We start from the raw sequence: 26,239 nt of genomic DNA, 5'->3' as shown, positions 1-26,239 counted from the left end.
GTAATTTACACATTTCCTTTGGGTGGAGACGTTCGCTCATTAGAAGAAACTGAAATATTTCGCATCATATAGAAGGTCATGCGTGCATACGGTGCTGCGATATCTTAAAAAAATGCGATGCGGGTCATTTCTGCTGTGTATTTCATTTTTCTTTCACGATAGACCTGTGAATTCTGACCCTTCATAATACGTACGCTGCATTCTCATCTTACGACATACTGCACATTATGAGTTTAGGTTTCGACTGCACCCAGGTGAGCCCGGCCTTCCTCTAAGTCGCGTGTCTCCAAACGTTTATTTTCCGAGTTATGTAGACTGTGGAAGGACACACGAACTATCACCTGCGGTTGGACACATGCATCGACGCCATGGTTAACATGCAAAGGCGATTGCTCTGCCTAAGCCCTGCGATAAGCAGTGAAAAAGATAAGGATTGACATTAAAGTACGAAGTCCTTACCTTTAAGAGCAGAGCATAGAGGCCTTCCAGCATTAAAAAAGTTGGAACTTCATTATTGTCTTCGTGATTAGTGGAGTGCCTTAAGCTACTCACTATGAACAAGTGCGGATCACAAATAATAAACGATTATGTGCTCGCGTATCTAGCTAGACTTTAAAATCTACACGACATAATTTGTATAAGATCAGCAGTATTGTGGTGAATGCGTAGTAGCTCATAACAGATACTTTAGTTGTTCCTACGACAACCAGGGTAACAACTTGTGCTTAATGTTTGAATGCCTGATGTTGCTGTGCATCCAGTGCTCTAGTTTAACACCTGCCCACCGTATTAAAATTTAGCGAACAGTAGCTTTTATACGTTGTCCTGGCACTATGCACGTTCGATGCGTTACGTTTATTAATTTGCTTTTTAATTACAGAATTATTCCATTAGGTAGTCTTAATTTTTACACACTGCTGGCTGAAGGCCAAGTAGAGCAAAATACTCACGATTACAAGTGTAAGGTTTAGAAAATTGAAAGGAAAGCCATACTTAAAGCAACGAACTAAGGAACACATTCACAAATGACACAGCTCAATCAACCACAAAGTTATATAGGTGAGCAAGCGTATATTGCGCAATCGTAAGTTACTACACAGAACATGCTTCCAAAAATTACGAGGGTCATTTTCTGGCATGGTTCGCGATTATGATCATGAGTGTATCAGGTTTTACACAATAATGAAATACTTTACATGTTTAATGTCAAAAAACCTTGAGTGTAAAGTAAGCTATTGGATTTGAGCCTGTAGGTTTTTAAACCAACAAATGAGCTGCACTTGAAACTTCACCTAACGCTCGAAAACAGCTCGATTCTTGTGAACTAAATTCCCCCTAGCACACCGTGGCTGCGCAGCTGAGCCAAGGGCCTTTGTCAGCGCCCGAGGGGATCATCGGCGGCTCACCTCCAGAGCAGCAGTGGCAGTGCATACATGGTAGCGAAGACAGCCAGCTGGGCCTTCCATCCTGGTACAACGGCAGCCAGGCCAGCCAGCACGGCGATGCCCACTCCCCAAAAGATGCCATATGCCACCATCGATCGTCCTCGGTAGCTTGGACCAATGCTTTCCACATCTGTGACGAAGTGGCACGAAAACAAATACGGTCACATGATCCCGACGCAAGGACGGAATAAGCCAGTCATTTCGTTCTAATGACAACAGAATTCTTGACGTTGCTAGACTAGTTCTTTTTTCGTCTACCAAACCAAAAATATGGGCCGATCCCGAAGATAGTGCAGCCTAAAAGTGTGGGCCCAACTTCGTTCACAGGGTTCTTCAATGAAAAAAAATCATTCTTTAAAATATGTCCGATGCTGGCCAGAATCGAAACCACGTCACACAGGTTCTTCAATCACAGCAGGCCGACGCTTTAGCACGCTGTGCCACGAGTGTTAGATGGGAGGCAGAGATTAATTCTATTCGCACGCACCGGGGCGCCACAAATCTCGGATGCCACGCCCTGGCATCGCCGGTGCGTCGCTAGATGGAGCAGCGAAAGTTCCCGGCCATTCAGTGTACAAGAATTTAATCTCGAAAGAATGCTATTCGTATACTTGGATAGTCATCGCAGATGAGTTCAACCCGAATGTTTTATTGCTCGAAATGTTAAATGGCAACTTGAAGTTCAGCGCCTCAGTAGCTTCTGCGCAGTTAACTGCTGAGAATAAGCTGAAAAAAATTAACCAACTCTTCAAGCGACATATTTGTGAGCCCGCTTAGTGCGGGAAGTGTTCGTTATAGTATTTGTTCCTTATTAATGTACCTAGCTTAAAAATGAAGTCACAAGAAGCCGAAACAATAACTGACATCCGGAAATAACACATACGGCAAATTTGGCCTAAAATTTGTTTGAACTCGAGATTAGCCAGGCTACCACGTTCTCACCACATCAACAAGTGCGAGAAATATGCAGTGGCGCGACGGTCCCCATCTCCTGCCACTCGTACTTCGCTGCTTTTCACGCCCATGTTGCGGCTTGGTTTCAGTTGAGGGCGCCTCGGACAGTTGGACGCAGGCGCCGGACTGTCCATCAGCTCACACAGTGCATGAACGCGCTTTGCCCAAAGTTATCGACCTTGAAATTTGAAAAAGCCCCAACGGTGGGAGTCTGCGTTCGCTGTGCGTTTGATATACTCCACCGCCAGCATTTACGTGTGCAAACTGGTTTGGCTTCTTCGCGCCAATTAGTCAAGCGGTCGTGAACCCGCTCTTCTGCGTTTCAACGCGAAGCTTTCTTTGCCTGGAGCGCACACAAGCGATCGCGTGTATGTACTAAATTCTTGCCCGATCCCTCTCGTGGGGTATGTGCCACTTGTGGAGAGGGAACGACAGTAAAAAAATTGTCGGATGACCCAGCCGGTCCGGTACAGTCCGTAATTTTGACGAACAAAATGGTGCCAGTGAGCGCACTTGTTCTGCGTAAACAAATAATAAAACCCGCGCACACGATGTTGGCTCAGGCATCTCTAAAGCACACCTTCATCGAATGGCGCATGATAATGAACGAGCTTTCTTGATATTTCTCAATTTCTTATATATGTGCTACGCATTCTTGGGCAAACTGGGTATGACGCACGGCGGCGCAAGCGGCATAAAAGCGTTAAATGTATTTAAATGTGCATCGTACTTCTCTGCATACGACTCATCATTCTTCGCTGAAGGAGCATCGAACATCGCCTTCGTCCTCGTGACACCGTTCAGTCGACGTCTCGGTGTGCATCGGTCTGGTGAGTGGTTCATTAAGCAATATACAAATAAATGCGATAGGTACAATTGTCTATTTTCATACCATACAAGGTGTGAGTCAGATAAACATAGCGGGAAATCGCAACTGATTTTTGTTGACACTGTTGACAAAACAAACGACACTGTCCACACCCATACGACAGTCAATAAAACTTGTTCTTATTGTGCTTCACTGGACAAATATCTGAATTTTAACCCCCAAATCAGCAGGATGTGTAGTTGAGACGGATAGTGCGATGTTATGAGGACGAAGAAGATGTATGATGCTTTGCCGCGCACAATTCTTGGCCAATCCCCCAGTGTGGGTATGAGCCATAACATCAGGCCATCATCATCATCATCATCTGAAGGAAGGCTGATGGCAGGTGTGCGCACAGATACGTATGACGAGCTCACACTCGTACAAGCACATGCCATATGGTAAAGTGTTGCGCATTGATCGCAGTGTGGTCAACTATAAGGATACACCGCAAGGCCCGTATGGCGTGACTCAATTATGGATGTGTGTTTGGAGTTTCCACCATACTACGGCTTTATCTCGCGTGAGAGCATTGTGAGACTGTTCTTCGAGAAAGGCGACAGTGTTGTTGTATGTGCGTGTAGGTTAATGATATCGCCTCGGGGTGGAACGTCCCTCTCGCGTACTCCGGTGTACATGTGTTCGTGCGTAGGCGGGTGCCGGCTGATTGTCGCGTAATTGCCGGCTGATTGTCACACCAGTTGTATGTATGGTGGGAGCTGGTGCGCTCCACTCAATGCGACGTGCGGCCCTGCAAAAATTTCGGCATGCCGTCTGAGAGTCCGCCAGAAATGACTCACTCCCAGTGCGGTCTCGCCGCGATGGCTAGCCCAATCGCTAGTTCATCTGCCTCTACAAAAGCTCGCTCCGGAGACTGACAACGCATTTTGTTTCGGACCCCTGATTATGGACTAGGCTGACGAATGCAGTGCTTCTTTCGGTGCTGGCCGCATCTACCTACGAGACATTGCAGTGGTTCTCACTTTCTCGCAACCGTCTGCGTGCTCGGGCTTGTCGCCAACCAACGTAGAAGATCGGTGCATGTTCCTGGGAACCAGTGAGACGTGCATAATTTCTTGAATTCGCGCGGGGATTTCGGTCGGTGTGCTGGTCTTCAGTGCAGGATATCGAAGGCGCTTCAAGAGGCAGCGTGGCACTGCCGCGCGTTGTAGTCTTTGTAGCCTACCAGGTGCGCCTCGACTTTCTTTGCTTGCTGTACACCCATGTCTCCTCGAGGCGAAAGGGGGCCATTGCGGGTGCGAGCCCGGGCTCTTGCTCATACACTTTGCGTATCATACGCGATGTAAGATGCTTTCCGAGGAAAGAAGGGTGATGGCAGTTGCATGCACAAAGAAATACGACACTGGGTTTGCCTTGTCCGTCTGTCCCATCCGTCTAGTCAGTTGCACTGACGATGACCTTTGTCATTCAAGATAAACGATTATATTTTTTTCGTCTTCAGGCCACCTCGTCATCCCCAGCTTCGCTACTGCCACAGCGTGAAGCAAAGCGCAACCACCTCCACTGGGATTTGAGCCCTTGCCAATGAAGCAATGTGTATTTAGGAGTCTAACGCGCTAACCACTGAGCTATGGCGTAACAAAGGTGCTCGGCAATTAATGGAGTGCTTTGCGTTCCACATATAGTGTTACCTATGCATGCAAGTTGGAGGCGAGACCGATTACTGTAACCGTCCATGCTTACATTATGTGCATCACAAATTTTTCTGGACAAGGTGGCGGTGCGTTGACGCGCAATTATTCGTTGTCATGTTCCCGAAAACGAGCGTGGGCGGCACAAAGGCGTACATGACGATGATCAGAGGCAATCATGGCACCTACCCAGAATAGGCGATGCGCTAAGAATGTAATTGATGGAAAACAATGTCAAAAGTATCAACAATTACATGAATGCCGAAAGCCACGTCGCAGCAACAACGCCACGTAGTTTACACAGTAGCTCACAGTATTCGCAGGCGCCAAGTCTTCTATATAGTAGTACTGCAAATGCACAGAGTGAAATCCCTGAAATCCCGTAGGTGGCCCTACGGCCCAGGGCCTAGGCGGGACCTTCAAAACGAGTCATCAAGCCTTAAAAGCATGAAACCCTTAATTAACCCCGCTACTGCCTCCTCACCTGCGGCCTAAATATTGATTTGCACAAAAACTGAATTTAAAAAATGCTGTAAGGTGACCTCAAATTTGAAGGTCATCTGGAATTCCATGGTGCAGCCATGTTGGTCAGGTAGAAGCATGCAAGTTGCCCTTCTGAACAATGGAAACAAATAAATGCGACTGTTTTACACGAAATGAGAAAAAAACGACTTGTCGCGACTATATGAATCAGATACATTTAAATAGCAAAATGTTCAAGAAAAGGTGCGGCGTGCAGACAGGACACAAGAGAAGAGAAGCGGACAACACGAACGCCGACTATCAACTGAAGGGAGCACTGGGCGAAAAAAAGAGACGCAAAGCTCATCTGCGTAAGCTCTGGAATGGTATCACCACGTGTCAATCGGGCACATGTGCCGGTCTACGTGAGAGATAACTGTTAAGGCACGTAATCTCTTCCTTATGCAAAGAAATCGAAGGCTTACTCACGCACGCACTTCCACCATTATAGATATGCCATGCCTCTACCATTAGACGCGTGTCTTCATTCTTGTGCCTGTACAATATCGCGCATTCATCTAACTCTGGCGTGCAGTTACAATCTTGGCAAGGTAGGGAAAGATTAGAAGGCGATCCGCCGGTTAACGACCTTTTATGTTCCATTAGCCTCTGATTGATACACCCTACACCCTACGTAGAACTAACTGGCCACAGCTAAAGGGAACTTTATAAACCACACCCATACGACAGTCAGTAAAACTTGTTCTTATTGTGCTTCACTGGACAAATATCTGTTCTTTTTTTGCCTTTTACCTGCTCCTTTTTCCTCTGCAAGGCAGCGCATTTCTTACCTAGCTTATTGGGAGCAGTGAAAACATTATCATATCTACTTGCAACTTTTTTAAGCCTATGCAATACCGAATGAATGTACGGAATAGCCACTAGTTTTTTTATTACTGCTTGGTGTGTGCATTGTGAACATTGGTGTGTGCATTATATGCATATTAGCCGGCATCATAGATAAAGGTTGTGTCCTGATTTATCTTTTTATCTTTTATTGAGGCCGTCGTCGACACGACGGCCTCAATAGTTGGCCTCTCTGAGGTCTACTGCGTTCAGCACATGAGAGGCCTCAACTTCCAAGTCACCGTCAAGAGCATGGCTTCTACTGCTCTAATCGTCGATGCTGGCTGCCTTGTCATCGGTGGCGAGGGTTGTCCTGTCGTGCCCGTCGGCCCGCAGGTCACCAACGTAACCTGCCTCTTTTTGCCGTCCTTCGTTGCGAACGAAGTCCTCGTCCAGGCACTATCACCGTACGGCAAGGTTGTGTCAACGCTGGTCTCATGAGCGGATGACATGGTGTGCTCACGGGCACCCGCTTCGTTCGTACGCATATGAGTACGACAACCCCGGTCCCCAATTGCCTGCGGGTCTCTGGTCATCGTGTGACGTTTGACTACCGCGGCTTGCAACGCGTGTGTCGTCGGTGCGGCTCTAGCGATCACTACCGTACACAGTGCAGCGCAGCGTTCTGTGGTCATTGTGGTATTCATGGCCACGAAAGCGACGGATCTGACCGTCCTTGTCGGCTTTGCGGGGATGGTCACCCTACGGTGGCGTGACGTGTGCGGCGTTCATACTCGGACGCTGCTGCTGGAGCCTTTCCCCCCTTACCACCGTCGCCAGCTGCGGTTGCGACTGCGCGTGGCGCCGTAACCAAAGAAATTGCCCTGACGCCGTATCAACCAGCGTCGACAAATGAGAAAGGAAGAGGCATGCAGCTCGGGCAATCGCAACGCGCCATATTCGCCGGCCTCCTCTACTGAAAAAAAAAGACCGTGACGTGGTGGATCCCAACACGCCATGTTCGCTGGCCTTCCAAGCAGCGAAGGACACGCATGCTGCGGCCGATAGCGCCTCCACCTAAGCTGCTACCATCAGTCCTGATCGCACCGAGGTTTTAAACACAGATAAAACACCTGACCTGATAAACACCTGCGATTATTACAGTCGACACACCTACGAAAGCTACTGTGGCTTCATCTGTCTCAACTGTCTCTACTGTGTTTCATCTGTCTCATCAGAAAACAGCTTCAGACTCGGAGATGATAGCAGCGTTGGACTCTTACCAAGCCTGGATGGACTCGACATAGAAATGGTGGCCCCACGACACGTAAAGCGTGCCCATGCGTCAGCGTCTGGCTCGGACGACGACCCAGATCGCCGCGCCGAGTTACAGCGGCCCGAAAACCTCGGCCTTCTTCGAGAGGGTCGAAGAAATGACTAGTGTAGTGCATAACCTCTGGAATTCTTCCCGGGGCGCCGACTTGAACAACACGACCAGGTCAGTTTTGGTAATACTTTTAATTAAGTATGGATGTCAACCTGAACACTATTTCATCAACCGCACAAGCGTTCCGAAGTCCTGTAAAACAAGCCCAAAATTATCAGCGTGGCCCGCGCAAAAAAAATTGTGACGGACTGTGTTTGCAAGAAACAAATTTTTTTCATCATTGTACATGTTCTTACATTTAAACGCACTTTTAACCTAGACTTCTTTCTCCTTCGTGACATCATGCTCTAGTCGAGTTGGTACACTCTAAGAACAGTTTACACCCTTTGGCGTGCCCCTTCTGCCACACAACGATAATCGTTATCTGCCTTGATGCGTTTCCTTTCTTTAACGCTGCGAGCCCGGAGCTTTCCAGTAACGAACGGCACGAGCGTTATCAGAAGGGGCACTGCAAAGGGTGTAAACTGTTCTATGCTGGTAACATGCGGGCCGTTCGTTACTGGAAAGTTCTGGGCTCTCAGCGTTAAAGAAAGGAAACGCATCAAGGCAGATGACGATTATTGTGTGGCAGAAGGGGCACACCAAAGGGTGTAAACTGTTCTTATAGTATGATTTTCAACGGAGCTCTCTTGCTAGATAATCATGTCTTATGATGGTACAGGGCGGATATTGGCATTTAATTGGGTACTATCTTCATTAGGTTACGGATGTTGTGCATATATGAAACCGCGCACACCATTATGTCAAATGTTTTTTTCCTGACCTGGACACGTATTTCCTGGACGGTTGTCCCGTGGGGCTTGTTGGGGATTTTAATTGCGTCTTAGATACGCGAGCAGACGTGCAAGGCCCGGGCTGGGGTCGCTTTGACTGGAACGCACGGGAGTAGCGTCGCCTCGTCCAGTACTTTTCGTTGCTGGATACATATGGACTTTCTCACGGTTCTTTATTTGCCTGTACGTGGCGACGCGGCGCGTCATGCAGGTTAGACCGTGCCTATGTTCCAAGCAATTTAGCTCTGTATGTCACCCGATCTGATGTGATAACTATACATTCATCCCCTTTTTATATTTCCGATCACAGACCAGTTATGCTTGAAATTCGATTCCCTGCTTCCTCATCAGTAAAATCTTGGCGTCCAGACATCCGCGTTGTACATGACGCATCCTCATGCTCTTGTTTGTCAAGAGTCTTGCGTGCCTATTTCTAGATCTGACCCAGAGTCATGTGACGCGCTCAGGGTGCAGTGGCGTCTACATTGTTCAGTTGAAGGACGTGCACGCAGACAACGTATGTTAGAAGAACTGGCGCGTACTGCCACGAAGCTCCGTATTGCCCTGCGGGTCAGTCAACTGACTCCGTTGATGCGGTCTGGGCCGCTATTTTGTAGCGATGCCTTATGCCTTATTCTATGCTATTCTTATCCACCACACAGGGCCGTCCGATCCCGTTGATAATGCGGGCAGACTGTCGCTCTGGCCACTGGCCAAGCGCGAAAAGCGTGAAAAAGAATAGAATCGGAAAAGGCATCGCTACAAAATACCGGCCCTGGCAGCGTGAGCTACGGAGGCGTTTCCATTGCCTCATCGCAGCGTCGTCTTTGTCAGCTGCTGCTTGGCGATGCAGACGTAATCCGTGTGCACACCCTGAAGTTCTGAGCTTTACAAGAAACTCGGTTTTTAGACATCCGAATGCATTCGGTTCTGCGGCCCCAAGAACAGTTCCTGTTACGTCGCCTCCCACGCGTGATTATTTGCTCTTTGTAACGCATTTTGAAAATATGGCGCGTACGACTATGCAAATAGATCCTAGCTCTCGAGGATTTCGTACAACGCTTAGTGGGCGGCCTCAGGTTCCACCTGAGGTAGCCGACTGTCTTTGTGCACGACCATCAGCCGATGAAGTGAAGGCAGCATTATCTTCCATGAAGCGTGGCTCGGCCCCAGGGCCGGTCGGGTTACCGTTGAGATTTATCTAACGTTCCGGGAAAATAATGGTGCTACTTTCGCAATGTTGTCAGCCGCTGCTTTAAGAACTTTGAATTCCCGTCTAGTTTTCGCGGTGGTCGTATTGTGCTGATACCTAAGCACGATTCATCATTCATATCAGTTCGTCCAAAGTAATGGAGGCCAATCACCCTCCTCAACGTTGACTGCAAAACCTTCACAGCTGTTGTCACCCGGCGCTTGGGAAGCCTGATGCCTTCCTTAATAGGACACCATCAGGCATGCTCAGTCCCTGGCAGAGAGATGCAGTCTTTTTTTCGGTACGCGTGACATAATGACATACACGCTGACCAGGTCAGCGCGTGGTCTTAGTTTCCCTAGATCAAAAAAAGGCATTCGATCGCCTTGAACATAGCTACATATTTAATGTAGTGACCTCGTTCGGCTTTTCGTCAAATTTTGTTGAACTTATTAGGAATGCCTATTCAAATGTCCGAAGTACATTGTTCTTTGATGGTCGTGAAAGTGCACCATTGCCCGTTACTCGTGGTGTTCGTCAAGGGTGCCCTCTATCCCAGTACTCTTTGTGCTCAGCCTTGAGCCATTTCTGCGCTCAGTAGTGAGAGACCCTTACGTATGCCGTTTCCCACTGCCTGGTAGCGGTGTTGTGAAGGTAACAGCCTTCGCCGATGACATCACATTATATCTCGAGAATGCAGATGGCTTATCAAGCAGCCTTCAAATTTTCACTGAGTAGGGAAATATTTCAGGTGCTGCGCTAAATTTTTCAAAATGTTATTTGTTCATTGGTTCACCAGACACGCCTAAGCCACCTTTACCGTCTTCAAAAGAGCAATTCTCTGCGTATTTTAGGCCTTGATTACACCTATGAAGGCATATCGAACTGTGTGGCTCTCAATTCTTGAAGATGCAAGACGCAATATTCAGGATGTTTAAGGGGATGATTCACCCCTATTAGAAAGAAGGTAATTAGCAGTCGGTATTTTGCAGCCGAGTGTGGTACGTTTGTCACGTTGTACAGCCACCATTACGGCTTACTAGGTCCTTGCAGTCCCTTTGTTCCTTCTGGTCGGGCAGTACAGAACTGGTCTGTCGCGCGGCGCTTGGGCAACCACGCTGTCGCGGTGCATGGCTTCGCATTCCCATCAGTGTCTGTCCGCTGCCGGCTGCTTGCTCTGAGATTTCTGCTCCGCCTGTTACAGCGTGATCGGTTTCCTGCGCGTGAACTCGCCCGCTATTTCCTTAGCAGAAAAATTCGTTACATGTTACCGGGCGTGCACTTAAATCGCGGACCACAAGTTTTAAAGGCACCTACATTTTACTGTACGGCCGCTGCATTTTATAGCCACATAGAACAGGTATGTCCTGATATAGACGTTCTATAAAACCGTGTAGTAGATACTATGTCAGCCTTACTGCTTCTAGTTCCCCCAGCGCCCCTCGCACGTTCCCATGATGAGTCGTGGGATGCGATAACGGCGTCATTTCTGCCTGGCCACCTACGCGACTTCATGTGGCGTATAAGCGGGCAATTGCTTCCAACTGCTACAAGCTAAAGCGGTGGGGCGTTGTCCCATCTTCGCTGTGTCGCAGTTTCCCCCTTCAAGAATCCAATAAACATGTGCTGCTGCAATGCATCGTCGCCAGGATATTTTGGAGGGCCGTGCATACTGGTTTCCGTGGCCTTGGAGTTAACCACTTTATTGCATCTGGTCGCTGCTCACGTGGCCACTTCACGCGACATTTAATTGCTTCGGGGGCCTTTTGTCTATGGCGCAACCGGTGCGAGGCAGTTGCCGCGGAACATCGTCGCCGCGCTCTGTTTCCACTTCTGGAGAGGCTCTACTCTGTGCTACTGTCGTTTCTGTAAGAGCAGTTGTTCTTGCTTGGCGGAGAACAGTTCCTTCAACAGTGGTCATGCCGTTTCCTGTCGGTGGCTGATGAACGCGTATGGCTTAACTTTCAATCAGCCTAGTTCTTGTAGCCGGGCCATCAAAAGTATTCATTTAATGCACATAGAATGGAGGTGCGCGGGATTTTTGTGTGTGTGTGCTCTCGTATACGTGATAATTTTTGTATATACACATCTCATGCACATCACATCAAAGTTGTGTATAGTGTTCTGTCACATCATTGTACATAACCATTGTGTACACTGTATATATGAAACATTTTATACATGTGAAATTTAGTTTGTGTAGTTGTGCCTTTCTGCGGGTCTATGTGATTATATGTTGGTGAGTGAGGACTCTGACACTACTTTGAAAACGTGCCGTGTTTCGTTCTTTATATGTTGTCCTGGAAATGTGCTGTGATTATGACTCAGCGTTCGTATCGTCTCTTGTTGAAAGAAACTTTCTAAACACAGAGAAGGCGTCGCTTTAAAAATTACACATACGGGCAGCTCATTTGCCTGTGTGCAATGTGTCGCCTGCAAAGAACCTGTGCGGCTGAGGACGAAGTGCACTGCGCGAAATTGGTTCGCCAACAGGTAGGTTAGTTGCCGTAATCAGTTATATTTTCCATCACCGAACCAGAAGCGAACCGAAAGAAAACGAAGCACGTTGAACTTGAACCGAATCGGTGTTTTGTTTTCTATTCAACAGCACTGACGAAGAAGTCATTGAAGCATGTTTTACCGTTAATATAAGGAGTGTGGCGCATGGACCTCTGTGTAAGTGCAATTGAAAATTCTGTCAGGACTTGATTCAAATTCATATCCCAGATTCAGGCCCGGTCAATAAATGAGCGTGTGGAAATTGGCACACACGCCACAAGAGATTACCACAGCCCCATCATATATTTTCCTCGTTTTCTGCAATTGAAAACGGCAGGTCATAGTACTATCTTCTGCGCTCAATCGATACTATCCATGCGCTGCAGAGAAGACAAAGTTAACTCAGTTCCTACCATATTTAACATTTTCTGAGAACACCTACCAAGCTTCAAGGCGGTCTCAGTGCGGCTATTCAAAATCGGAGTTTTTTTTTTTTACACAAGGCTGTACCAGACCCGAGCGAAAATTGATGACGCATGGCAGCTCACCTTAACCGAACCAAGTTTGATCGTACTGCTATCGTTTCTACAGGTTGTCTTACCGTTGGTTCCTCCAACGTTTTAATAAATTACGCCACTCTGTTGGTGCTTCCGCGGCATGCTTACGCCGGGGCATCTGTAAAGGGCGAATTTTTATCCTACTGCGGAAAAAAGAATTTTCAGACTTCTCTGATAAGGTCGCTAAACTTGATTCTCTCAGAAGGTTGCGGTGCTACTGCTCAAGAGAGTTAAAAGTGTTGCAAGATGAAATGCATCAAAGGCTGTGGACAATTTCAGATTGGGATTAACTTGTGATTATACGTTTTTAGGTTGCTAGTTCCCGTCTATCGGATATTTTATATTACACATAATTGGGTTGTGATCAAGAAACCAAGGCGCTTAGTTCGTATCTATTTGCATGCATCCACACTGAACGCAAAGGCGCCATACGCATCCCGGTAGTTGGATGTCTCCGTTTACAGAGACCTTTGTTATACACATAGGTAGTAAGTAGAAGCGTTACTTGAGAACTGCACGGCGAACGTTGAGAATTGCCACCAAAGTGCAGGATACTGTCCACACACGTGTGTACTTACAGAGTGTCAGGCTGTTGTTCGCTGCGGCTACAGAGATGGCATTCAAAAAACGCAGCAGGCAGAAGAAGGTGAAAGAGGTGGCCGCAGCCATGGCGTACTCCAGTATCACGTAGCTCAGCAGACCATACAGCAAAACAGGCCGCCGGCCAAATCTGCAAAAAAGGGGGCGTGGTATGTTAGGAGCACGGAGTAGTAACAGCGTAACCTAAGAACATGCCGTTCATCTTAACGTAAGCCGAAATTGATTACCGCATATGATATGCAGGAGGCTCCCGCTGCCACGTGAGGGGGGCTGCGACCGTGTCCCCAAGAGCCATCATAAAAAGTTTCAAATCGCACCATTCAGGACAAAAGGGAATAAGCAACACACACATTGCTCCAAGGTAATTTTCAACAATTCTTGTTTTTCCAGGACTTTTGGGTGCTTACTCCAACTTCACGAAGACCAACAATGGCTGTGCTTCAATTTTATTGTTTCATATGCGTTTATGAAAACGCATTCGCTACTGTGCTTTTGTGACGTACGGTGCACTTTAACTTGCTGTGATTACATGCTACATTGATTGATGGGTTTTAATGGCGCAAGGGCACCTCGACCAAAGAGCGCCAAGTCTAATTACTTGCTATGTTATATATGCGCTTACTGCAACATACAATGTGCCTACTTGAACGTCCTGTGAACAGCGCGTGCACGCAATCTGACTTATTTGCATTTTATGAATATGTGTTTGAGCTGGTTCAAGATTGATATGTACTGTCTCACTAAGCGAGAAGGAACGGCATCACACAGAGGAAAAAAGGCAGGGAGGTTAACAAGACAGACGTCGGGTTTGCTATCCTGTAGGAGGAGAAAAGGATGAGGGATCAGAATAAGGAAGGAGATGGCGAAGAGAGATAGTTCACTCGCACCGTAGTAGGCGTATGGTGCCTACAAGCAACTTTTCTGGTTCGTTGATGTTATAAATGTGATGAGAGCACGGGCAGCTTTTTGGGTTGCTGATTGGTGAGGTAAAGCACCAAAAATGTCTGTAAAGGGTTGACCATCCAGCTGGTTGAGCGCGCTTCGAGGAGGCTGACGTTGGACGTCAAAGTGGGCGCAGTGGCAGAGTAGCTGCTCGATGGTCTCCTCACTGTTAGAGTGATCACATACACTAGAGTCAGCTATTTCAATGAGGAAGGAGTAAGAGTGTGAAAGCTACACCCAATCGTAGCAGGCACAGTGCAGTGCAGTGTGTCACGTAGTAGTGACGCTGAACACAGTAGCGAAAACTCACAAAAACTAAATCTTTAGTGAGTGAACTTGTACCCCTAAAGTAAGCGACATTCAAAGTACAGCGATATCGGCGAGCGCAGTCGGCGATCGTCGAAAATGTGACTTGCGGGTGAGACGCGTCGCCTTTTATACATGACCCGTCGAAGTTTCTAGCATAATCACTGGTGCTCGTGTACCTTCAAGAAAGTACACTATTCTCGTCACACACATGAACTGAGTGAGTTCCGAATTATACATGTGCGTCTGGCGCTGAGCAATAACATCATCTTGTTTCCGGGGACCGAATTTCACCCGCTGACAGGTTGAAGTACACGTGTCAATGCCACTTCGAAAAGCATCATCCCGATGCTACAAACACGAGATTAAAAAGTTGCAGTGTCGCCCGAAAGGCGAAACATCGGTTTGAATAGCAAATTCATAGACAGCCATGCTAAGTGAGGGTCGTAGTTTTATCCGCCGTATAAACTTGTAAACCCTCGCTTTCCAACTTAATTAAAATGAGTGGTGTCAGCGCGCACAAAGATGAACACGTCTCATTCGATGACTGCGGAAACTCGCTGTCAAAACGCTGGAGTACGGAAGCGCGGCAGTAGCAGTGAAATTGGACCTTCGTGCTACGTCTCGCACCAACGCGAACTAAGCCGCGAAAACACATCGCACGGCGGACTCTGTGCCCGTCGCTGATGGCTTTCAAGATACAGTGGCCCGGGCTGGCGCGCGGCAGCCCGGTCCGCCCGGAGTAGAGCGCGCCCCCCTCCCTCCCCCTCACCCTGTAGCCTTGAGTGGGTTAGAAGACGGCGCGCTTCCTCCCCGCTGTCCTCTCCTGCATGTGTGAGATTGAAACGCGATTGCCGGCTCACCCTCGCAAGCTTTCACTCGCACATACCGCATACGGCGCGCGGCGACGATTTTATCGCTTTTGGACTTTATGCGGAACGTCACGGTGACGCCGCCGGCAGAAATTGCTACGTAATTGCTATCGCAATAATAACAAAGAAACAAAGTCCCAGCGTCCGTTAGCGCTGGTAGAAAGGCTTAAGGCTGTTAAGAATGGCGAGCTGCACTGCCAGATTGCCACCCAGTTACGAACGGGGAACAAGACACGCATCCCCCACTCTCCGTCGCTGCACCTAGGATGCGTTCGATGAAGCGGGCTTTGTGCTGAAAACCACCGCCATTCCTCCAGCCCCATCGCCGTTGTGACGAAACGAGTTCGGTGGGCGAACTATGGTGCCGGAGCTCTCCAGCGCGTACCTGATCTGCTACGCGTGAGCAAGCTGCCGCGGGAAAGCCGTTTTTTTTTTGTTGCTTCCCACACGCCCCGACCGGGACGCAAGACAACGAGCTACCCACCATTGGCTCCGAGCTTCCAGGAACGGCGCCCCTCGGACGTCGGCGCCGGACATAGGAATGTGTGTGCTTTGTGTGCGTAAACTGTTCTGCGGGGCGGCGGCAAGTTGATAATGAGTAAACGAACGTTCGCGTCACCTTGTATCGCAGGAGGACCGAGTGTATAAAAACTGCTGTGGTGCGAATGCTGGACACACTTCTTTTGAGCAGTCATGTTAGACTGATACACTTCTCTTGAGCAGTCATGTTAGACTGATACACTTCTCTTGAGCAGTCATGTTAGACTGATTTAAATACTGTAAATAAACCCATATTCCTCGTTCTCGATGAGAAGCAGTTCTTTCCTTATCAACGTCCTCAGCGTGGATAAGTTGGACGACGGCATGGGCCAGCTACCTTCGAATTCATGCCGGACTCCAATCTTGGCAATGGATCTCGAGCGATGGGATTGAGCCCCCAATCCTGACAAGGCGCACAACATTAACTACTTCAGGTCACGAGCAGCGCCGCTGTGATAGCATAAGGCCATCTGTCACGACCTCATAGTCCAGTACGCCAATACGTCTGATCTTGTGGGGTCTGAAATAGCGTCACCAAAATTTCTCCCTAAGTCCTCGTCCGCGTATTGAGTACAAACCCAAACACGGTCACCTGACTGGTATCCCAGGTAGCGTTGTCGAAGGGTATAGTGCCGGCTGTCCGTCCTCTGCTGCTTTTTGATGCGCAAAGTGCCGGAATGTCGGGCTTCTTCGGCGCACTGGAGATAGGCGGCGACACCGAGATTGTCTTCGTCGGTGACGTGCGGTAGCATGGCGTAGAGCGTCGTCGCCGGGTTACATCCTTAAACCAGCCTCAACGGCCTCATGCGTGTTGTTTCTTGCACCACCGTTTTTAAGCGAAGGTTATGGAAAGACGGCATCCAACGTCTTGTTTTCGACTTCGAGGTAGATTGCCAACATGTAGGCGAGGGTCTTCTTGTTCAGCCTCTCCGTAAGACCAATCGTCTGCGGGTGGTAAGCAGTTGTGCTGTGGTTTGATTGGCTGTGTTGCAGAATCGCTTGGGTAAGCTCCGCTGTAAAAGCGATTTCTCGGCCGGTAATGAGCACTTCCGGGGCGCCATGTCATAGCGATGTATAGCCTACTCTACGAATAATTTCGCCACTTTGGTCGCACTACCTTTAAGCAGGGCTTTCGTTTCGGCGTTGCGGGTAAGGTAGTCGCCAGCCACGAGGATCAACTTATTCCCCGATGTTGACGTCGCAAAGGGCCCCAACAAGTCCATTCCAATTTGCTGGAATGGTTGACAAAGAGGCTGGATTGGCTGTAGCAATGCTTCTGGCCTGGTTGGTGGTATCTTGCATCGCTGATACTCTCGGCATGTCTTGACGTAACGGTTGACGTCGTCGGTCACGCGCGGCCAATACTACTGTGTCCTTGCGAGCATACGGGAAAACTCACGCACGGCATACGGGATGCCGTGCTGTCTTATCACTATGCAGGGCGTGCAGGACTTCGGTCCGCAGTGTTGCGGGCAAAACGAAAAGGTATTGTGCGCTGACTGAGGAGAAGTTCTTTACAAGGACGTGGTTCTGTAGCGAAAACGACGACAATCCATGCCTAAACACTCGGTACAAAGTCGGTCTCGCCTTCCAAGTATTCAGCAAGTCTTTAGTTCCGGGTGTGCTCGCTGCTGTTCAGCGAAGTCGTCGGTGCATATGGTCCCCAGGAATGTGCTTTCGTCTTGGTCGTTTTGCTGTGGTGGGTCGATGGGTGAGAGAGGTGGTAGGCATCAGCTTTATTTCGAACTTGTAAGACCACAATGACGCCAAGCGCTTGAAGTCTAAGGCTACACCGTGCTAAGCGCCCTGATGGGTCTTTTAAGTTCACCAGCCAACAAAAAGCGTGATGGTCGCCCATGGTCGAAATTTTGTGGTAGCCCAAATGATGGCAAGGCATTATTTTTCCGTAGTAGAATAAGCGGCTACCGCTTTCGATAGCGAGTGGTTAGCATAAGCTCTCCCTTTCAGGCCCGTCTTTCCTTTGGACTAGCACGGTACCGACGCCTACGCTACTTGCGTCGGTGCGAATGTGCATTGGTGGGGACTGCAAACGTTGTTTAAGCTCTTCGAATGCTTCGGCTTGCGGCGCTTGCCACTTTAACCCATTTCACAAAATCAGAAGTAGAGTTCATGGCTTGACGATGGAAGAAAAATCCTTGATGAAGCGCCTATAGTAGTCACACAGGCCAAGGAATCTGCGCACTACCTTGTCGGTGGGCTGTGGAAAGCTAGTGATGGCAGATGTCTTCTGTGGATCAAGACGGACTCCAGATTGGCTGATGACGTGGTGTAGGAACAGAAGCTCATCGTAGGAGAAACGACACTTTTCCGACGTCAGAGTGAGCCATGATGACTTGATGGCCTCTAGTACGTTCCCAAGCCGCCTAAGGTGATCAAAATTCCCAGCGAAGACAATAACGTCATCCAAGTAGATGAGACAGGTCTGCCACTGCAACCATGCTAACACCATATCTATCACATGCTGGAGCGTTGCAGGTGCCATGAAAAGTCAGAGTCGCATGACCTTGAACACAGAGGCCGCCCAGCGTGATGAAAGCGATAATCTCACGATCCCTCTCGTCGACTTCTTTTGACAGTAGCCAGTATTGAGATCCATTGATGAAAAGTACTTAGCGTCGCAGAGCCGGTCAAATGCGTCTTCTATGAAAAATACACGTGACAATAAACGCGGCAAACACTACACTAACAGAACATACAATAATTAACACGCAATGGATAAATAAATGAAAGATTAAACGCGATTAAAAAAAGAGTCCGGCGGAAAGTTCTGAGAGCGGCCTGGAACACGAGGCTTATCTGGGGCGGGCTTGCCGAGATCCCGATCTGAAGAGCGTCGGGCTGCTGGTACCTTGCTGCCGAAGATCCTGACGGACTTGCACCGTCTGTCGGTCGAACGGCGAAGACTTCGGCCTGGAGGTTTCAGCCTGCCGACCACATCTTTAGCTGTTTCCCGGTGCACGACCCCGCTCCTTAGTCTTCCAAGCTGCTCTGCCGCTCGCCGAGCCGCCTCGTCCCTCCGCCGCGCTCAGGCGACACACGTGACCAAACCAGTCTGGCGAGCTCAAGGAAAATGGGAAGCTCTCTTCCCCATCGCCGTGCAAGCGGCGTTGCTGCTGCTGCGGCAATGGCGGCCATCTTGAGAGGGGCGCGGGCATGCACTCTGACAGCGATCATCGTGCGCTTATTGAGGTGTTTGATGCTGACAAACTTCAAGACAGAAGTACACTTTCGATTTTCCTCCATGCAGTCAAGCGATTCCTCTTGCGACGCCAACTTCACGGACGAGCAGTAGATGTTGGTCGCCCTCAACGATGACTTCTACGTCTGCGGGTGTTTCGGCGTCGACGGAAATACCGGTGCGAGGCGGAATGCTGACTTGATCTTCGAGCACACTCAAGGCATGGTGACTCAGAGCCCTCCGGCGCTGTCGCTTGGTCTTCGGATAGCGTTATCGACTTCGACTTCAGGTCGATGATTGCAGCGCATTGGTTCAGAAAGCGCATGCCGAGAATGACGTCTGAATAGCACTGTTGCAGCACTTGTAGATACAGGAGCAGACTATGCCGTCGTCAGTGGAGCACAGTCGGCGATCGTCGAAAATCTTATCTGCGGGTCAAGCGCGTCGGCTTTTACACATGACTCGCCGAAGGTTCTAGCGTAATCGCTAGTGCTCGTATACCTTCAAGAAAGTACAGCACTATTCGCGTCGCGCACACAATCTGGTCGCACAAGGTTCAGCGAGAAAATGCACAGCAGATAAAAACAAGAACATTCGAGTAAGCTCCAAACCATACAGGCACGTCTTGCGTTGAGTGATAACTTGAACCTGTTAGCGGGTGGAATTCTGTCCCCGGAAAAAGGATAAACAAGTACACGTGTCAAGTGTCACACCTGGATTGGTTTGATGGCAATCAGTTACAGGGATGGATCAAGCATGCAGAAACGATGGTTGTAATACACAGGTGTCTTCAAAACAGCAAGCGTGATGTTCTGATCAATATTTTTGGAAGTTTTCTCGCTGCGTCCGTGCTTGATCGTGGTATATGATCACTGTCTAGGAGTTATCGTGAGCTGATCTTATTAGCATGGTGGTGGCCCAAAATGCCACAGTCAACAGGTAGCCACTGCACAATAACTTCGCGACCTTTTCCAACAACGCGATCGCAGGCTTCTGTTATGTTTGGAATCATCTGTTGATAGTTTCCATGAAACAGTGCCGCCTGCAGGCTTGGAAGGACTGCTGTAGAATCACAGAACCCTGGCCATTTACAGCGTGATTCTCGTTCAATATATTCAACAGCGGAGTGGAGCTCGGCATCAAATGATGCCAAATCTACACTCGCAACAAAATCTCGTGCAGTTCTCGGTATCGCGCCACCGCTTAAACGCTTAGGTGAAACTTGACAAGCACGCACCCAAACAGGTTCTTACGAACGTTGTCAAGTTTGCAGAAGAAAAAAAAATTCAAACTCACATGTCCGAGAGTGGACCCATGATGACGAAACCAACTGTCATGCCGACCATGTAGATGCTCTGGGGCAATGCATTCTTCCAGGCAGAACCGCACACAAGGTTCCACTGCAGGAGAAAACGACAATCACAGGGCTTCAAAGAGTAACAAGTTTCGGAAAGAAAGCGTGCAAGCGAGACGAAGTATATGAAACATGAAATTGGTCCCCTCGGTTAATCCCCTTCCCCGTCGTTTATTACATAACGAGGGTCTCGAATCCGGCAACACTCATGCCTTCAGGTAGCATGTGTGGGTTTATGACCAATCGCCTTCATCCAAAAAGATCACGTTCTCGTGACGCCTGCGGCAGAAAGGACGTTCCACGTCCGCCGCCAAGGTCTGAGTGGTGGCGCTGGCTAACACTCCCAGGGTTCTGCTAGGAAACAAATACCCAAGAAAGTGGATGGGGAAACGGCGCCGCGGTAGCTGAATTGGTAGAGCATCGCACTCGATATGCGAAGGTTGTGGGTTCGGTCCGCACCTGCGGCACGTTGTTTTGTGATCCACTTTCAGTTCCATTAATTTATTGTTTCTTTATTTCATTTATTAAGCACAAGTAATTTCCCCTATGTTGTCCTTGGTGTCAGTGTTTGTTGGCTTCTTATGATATGACTAACAAAAGATCGGGCCCCTCGGTTAATCCCCTTCTCGTTTAAATGTGTGTAGGCCGCCTAACTATATATATTATAGGTTTTAGTTACGCCTTCTTTGAAACTCGCAACGTATTGCTGCTTGATTTGTTCTTTTATGATATTGAAGATAATGGTAATAAAAATTCCGATACCCAGTTTACAAATTGGTGAAATAATGAAAGGATGGTGCGAGGTGAAATCGAGCCTTGCAGTGATTATACACATCGTTACCCGACGCAGGACTCGTCTGCAAAATATAAATACCGCAGGAAAAACAACTTCCACACAGTTGCCGATACGGCCACGAATAAAACAGTCTTCTGGTCCCCATTAAACAGTTTACGAAAAAAAAAAGGTGAAAGGGATGTAGCTGGTCCTGCAAAGTTTTGCGACACCTCATGAAAATGCAAAAGACATGCACGCGCATGCGCGCACTCTAGATCGCATTTGTCACAACGCAAAAAGAGCAATCCACAATCTGCAAAGCTAATAAAACTATAGAATATAAAGAAATACTCAAGGAAAAGACTACGGTTTGAATTATTCCGCAGTTCATTTCGTATATTCTCACACGAAGAACCGCACTAGCAATAAGAGCAAGTTTAGCAAACAGCAAAGTGGTTGGCCTGGCGTCTAGCCTTCCATTTTGCAACAGGGAAAAGGAATGGGAGAAAACCAGGTTACGACGTAAATAATACCTTGTCAGATCCATCACAGACGGGAGTCTAGACCCGCGCTGCGTAGAAATGTAAGTAACGCACCTTAGAGTCTGGCCAATGTTACGTGACTGGTAAAGTTTAACCACGGCTTGGTGAACTTCCCTGCTCATTGAGTAGATTGGTAGTTTTAAAAAACTTCAGGAGGAGGCGAAACACATCTGAAAATGTTATGTCCCTGAAGGAACATCAATCCTCCATGGCAGCGCACGGAGGTAGCGCACGGAACTGTATGTTGCGTTGAACTGTTGATTCCTGTGCATATTTATTCCCGCACGATATTAGGCTCGGGCGGAGCACATTGCCTGCCTCTGAAAAACAAGATCCGCCCGTAGCTTGCATCATTCTCCTCATCCTCCCCTGGGCAATGTCTCAGTGGGACATGTTTTTAGTGAGCGGTTCATTGTCAACAAACAAATCAGCCAAAGTCTACAGTTCGCGCGCCTATTGGGGCTAAAGATGTGGTGTTTGCTCCCGAAAATTAAGTGGTGCACTGTTGCGGTTTGTCTCCATGGTGTGTAGCACACCTGGAAGAGCCTACACCTCCGTGTCCATCTCGTTATTTAAAGGTCACCTAATCATTGTCTGAACAATATACACTGGCTTCGGTGACTCATGTAGCGGCTAAAAAAAAGCATTGTAGGGTCAGGCCTGTGAAGGCAGCCATGGTAGCTGCCCGGTTGGAACCATGCAGGAAACATGCAGTACATGTGTTGTCACATTTCGTATACTCCCAAGAACGAGAGAGTTTGCGCTGAATCTAGAGAAGGGCAAAATATCGTCATTTGAGGCTTCTCGCAGCTTTATCTCCAAGGTCGTGTCTATGCCGTCCGTAGTGTTCAGGTACGCTCTGGTACTAAATGTGATACGCTTTCACGTCCGCAGGAGCACTTTCACTTCCTGCAACGTCAAGAGCCAGGAAGTAAGTTATTCTTTATCACGCGTTCAAGCACTTGCAGGGCTCGCTTTCAGTCAAAATATTGCGAAATAATCCAGATATCTACCGAATGGTCTCAGGTGGCTACGAGTTTTTTAGCTATTAATGCGAACCAGTGGTTGCGTTTTGTAAAAATAAACAATTGCTTTTCCATTATGTGAGCCCTTAGTCACTGAATCTCATGAACTCGCGCCACCGCTATCGCATGGATCAGCCACTCGACAGGACGAAAGTTACGAAATAAATAAAATCGGATGAAAAGAACCCTTGCCAATTACGGCCGCAGGCGATACTTCTGACAGACGCCAGTAGTTCGAAAACACACGGCTACAGCTAATGCGAACGAAGTTACGAAGACATGCGAGTAAATGTGTATATTGATGCATTTGGAGGCGATCCCACCGCTAGCAACCAGTTGTAGGAGTCATTCCGGCCTATACAGCAACTCGGACGCTGCGGCCCGTGGCAAGAAGTTCGAGAGAGATGAATCAAGTAATGCTCTGGAATGCTCTCCTGCTGCTCCCGGTCTACGTCTTAAGCCCTTCAGTTTCGATAAGACACGTCACGTTCGGCCAATGGGAGAGCCCGCTCAGGTGGTAGGCGCCCGTGCGATGGACTCCCATCCGGCGAGGAAAGTCGCTGCTCGGTTGTTTGTCCGAGGGCTTTCTTCTCCCTGCGGTCTTGCCTTGCTGACTTGCAATGCGCCGTCACCGTAGAGGGAAGGGGGCGACGCCGCCAGTTTGTCACGGCGCATTACAGCCGTCTTTCTTCGGGACCCACTTTACCCGCAACAGTGCCAGGACCACTTATCTCCACTAGGGTTCTGGATGGCGCTTTGAGCGTGCCTTCGCACGGCTACCGGAAGTTCTAGGTCATGTCCCGGAAGTCTGGCAAATGGCCGCCGTGTTTACATGGTAGTAGCTGCCGTTGCGCCGTTTCGCCGGTATTTGTTCTGTTTTTTTTCGAGAAAATGCCTGCTTGCTGCGCTATAAACTGCACAAGCAGGCCGGAGAAGACATCTGGGAAGACATTTCACGCGTAAGTATTACGCATTCATGTTGACTTTATGCGACACACGGCGAAAACGCGACCGCTTGTCATGTATAGAGGTTGTGTTTCTCGTCTTATGCAGGTTTCCACGTTCAAACCCTCAGCTGTATCAGCGGTGGGTCGTGAACCTAAAGAGGGACAAATGGACACCATCTCCTGGCAGCAGACTCTGTAGTGACCACTTCGAGGAGGGTTGCTTTGATCGAACGGGCGCAAGGATACGTCTTCTACGTGACGCAGTTCCCACGCTGTTTTCTTTCCCAAAACATCTGCAGAAGGTAGGACGATTCTGAGTTGATGTTCCCTAAAACATATCAAACTAGAATAAAGCTGTGCCGTTGTATTCGCTCGCCCGGGGTATAGTCAGAACACTTGCCTAGAACGCTGGAACTCCTCGATGCCGCACAGAAATGACATCCTTGTTCAGGTACTTGGTTTCCCAAGACAATGCTTGCGCTATAGTGAGTGCACAAACGCACAAAGTGCCTGGTCAGTTTCATTTTCCCAGACTAAGAGCAGCTGGGCACACCTCTCCAAAGCTCTGCACAAGCATGGGGATGAGTACACCTGAGGTTTTCCCTAAAAATAGATTTTCTTTCTTATAGCAGAGGCTTGTGCGCGACCGCCTTGGCAGTCTTATCTCGAATGGCCCGAACTAAATTGAGAGCACTGGGTGGCCACTTTAAACTAAACCGGCATTACACTGTGAAGAAAGAAATTTAGTGAGATGTTTACAGTGCTGATGATCCAGATTGCTAGTGTATCCTATTCATTTCGCCAAGTTTCTTTTTTTTTACATACTCTGAGCTGTACCGTAGGTAGGCAAATAATGGTGTTACCATGCTCACACTATGTCCTACATTTGTGTTGTTGTGGCCAGCATTACTTTTTTTTTACTGTTATGCAGTCTTGGTAAGAACTGAGCACCATTCACATGGCTGTTTCAGAAAACGGCTGGGAGGAAACCACCAAAAGAAAGAACCCCAGCTGAGGACACGACACCAGAGAATGAGCCGACAACTAGCACTCGTACATCAACTGAGGACAACTCAGCTAATGTAAGTCTTTGTCACCTCACCATAATCAAATTCATATGCTTTAGCCTCCCTAAGGCATTACTATTGTGGCATTTCTATGAAACGAGAATTATCTTAGTGTATTTTCACATTTTCAAAGAAAAGGAATTCTACGCAAAAGCCACAGTGCTATTCTAGTTGAAGTATTTTGAAAATTTGTTTGATAGGTTGAAATATACTAGCTCTACTTGGCTGTGATGTCTGTGTCGCTAGATGTCTGCTTTCAGCTCTCATAATTTTCTGCACATTGTACCTGTAAAAGCTTTAACTCCCTGTGGTTTATTTACAGCTCTCTGATCACAACTACGCCGTGTTCGAGTCTCCCAAGACATTAAAGAGGAAAATGGATCTCTGTGTGGACTCAGTAGTTGGTGTCAAGAAAAAGCTGAAGCTGAGTCTTGAACGAGAGTGCCGACTGAGAAAAAAGGTGTGCACATTCACTGAGATAATTAGTGATCTCAAAGAGAAGAACCTTGTTTCAGAAGATGCCTCTGCAATGCTTGAAAGATGTTTTTCAGGCGCGCCTCTAGAGATCATGCAACGCCTTTTGAAACATGCACCAGCAGAAGGAGATAAGTCTGTCAAGTACAGCCGAGAAAAATACCCCCCTATGTTGCGCATGTTTGCACTTACACTGCAATTTTACTCAACAAAAGCCTACAACTATGTGAGAGAAACTTTTGATTGTGCGCTGCCGCATCCATCAACAATTACGAAGTGGTATAGTTCTATAAATGGTGAAGCTGGTTTCACTGGTGAAGCTCTAAATGCTATCAAATCAAAAGCCAATGAGGCCAAGAACAAGAACAAAGAACTTCTATGCAATCTTGTGGTCGACGAAATGGCCATCAGGAAGCATCTTGAATGGGACGGAAAGAAGTTCAGAGGCTACGTTGATATTGGAAATGAGGTAGATGATGACAGCAATGCAGTTGCATCTGAAGCACTAGTTTTCATGCTTGTATCTCTGGATTCTCACTGGAAGATACCCTGCGGTTATTTCCTGATCAATGGTCTCTCAGGAAAGGAACGTGCAAATATAGTGAAGTTATGTCTTACCAAGTTGCACGACACAGGAGTGCATGTCACATCTATCACTTGTGATGGCCTCCGATGCAATTTCACTATGTTTAAAGATTTGGGTGCCAAACTTGAGGACGAATCGGCACTGTGCACATCATTCCCCCACCCTGTGACCAGTGGAAAGGTGTACTGTCTTCTGGATGCATGCCACATGGTTAAGTTGGTCAGAAACGCTCTGGCTTCACTTCAGTGCCTGAAAGACGCCTCGGGAGGATCGGTGCAATGGCACTATATCCGCCAGCTGCACGACGTGCAAGAG

General features: G+C 48.2%; 1 protein-coding gene across 1 annotated transcript in view; it reads right to left on the bottom strand.

The window, feature by feature from the left end:
- The window catches only part of LOC135902634 (solute carrier family 22 member 6-B-like), a 67,282-nt gene that overhangs the window by 24,418 nt on the left and 16,625 nt on the right, over positions 1-26,239 (bottom strand). Inside the window, exons 3-5 of the mRNA XM_065432827.2 lie at positions 20,451-20,554; positions 13,274-13,425; positions 1,407-1,575 (exon numbers count right to left, since the gene is read on the bottom strand). Coding sequence (XP_065288899.1) covers positions 1,407-1,575; positions 13,274-13,425; positions 20,451-20,554 — 425 coding nt within the window. The remainder of the gene's footprint in view (positions 1-1,406; positions 1,576-13,273; positions 13,426-20,450; positions 20,555-26,239) is intronic.

The sequence above is a fragment of the Dermacentor albipictus genome, chromosome 1 (assembly GCF_038994185.2).
Source record: "Dermacentor albipictus isolate Rhodes 1998 colony chromosome 1, USDA_Dalb.pri_finalv2, whole genome shotgun sequence".
Classification (NCBI taxonomy): domain Eukaryota; kingdom Metazoa; phylum Arthropoda; class Arachnida; order Ixodida; family Ixodidae; genus Dermacentor; species Dermacentor albipictus.
This window is presented reverse-complemented; position numbering and strand designations above follow the sequence as displayed.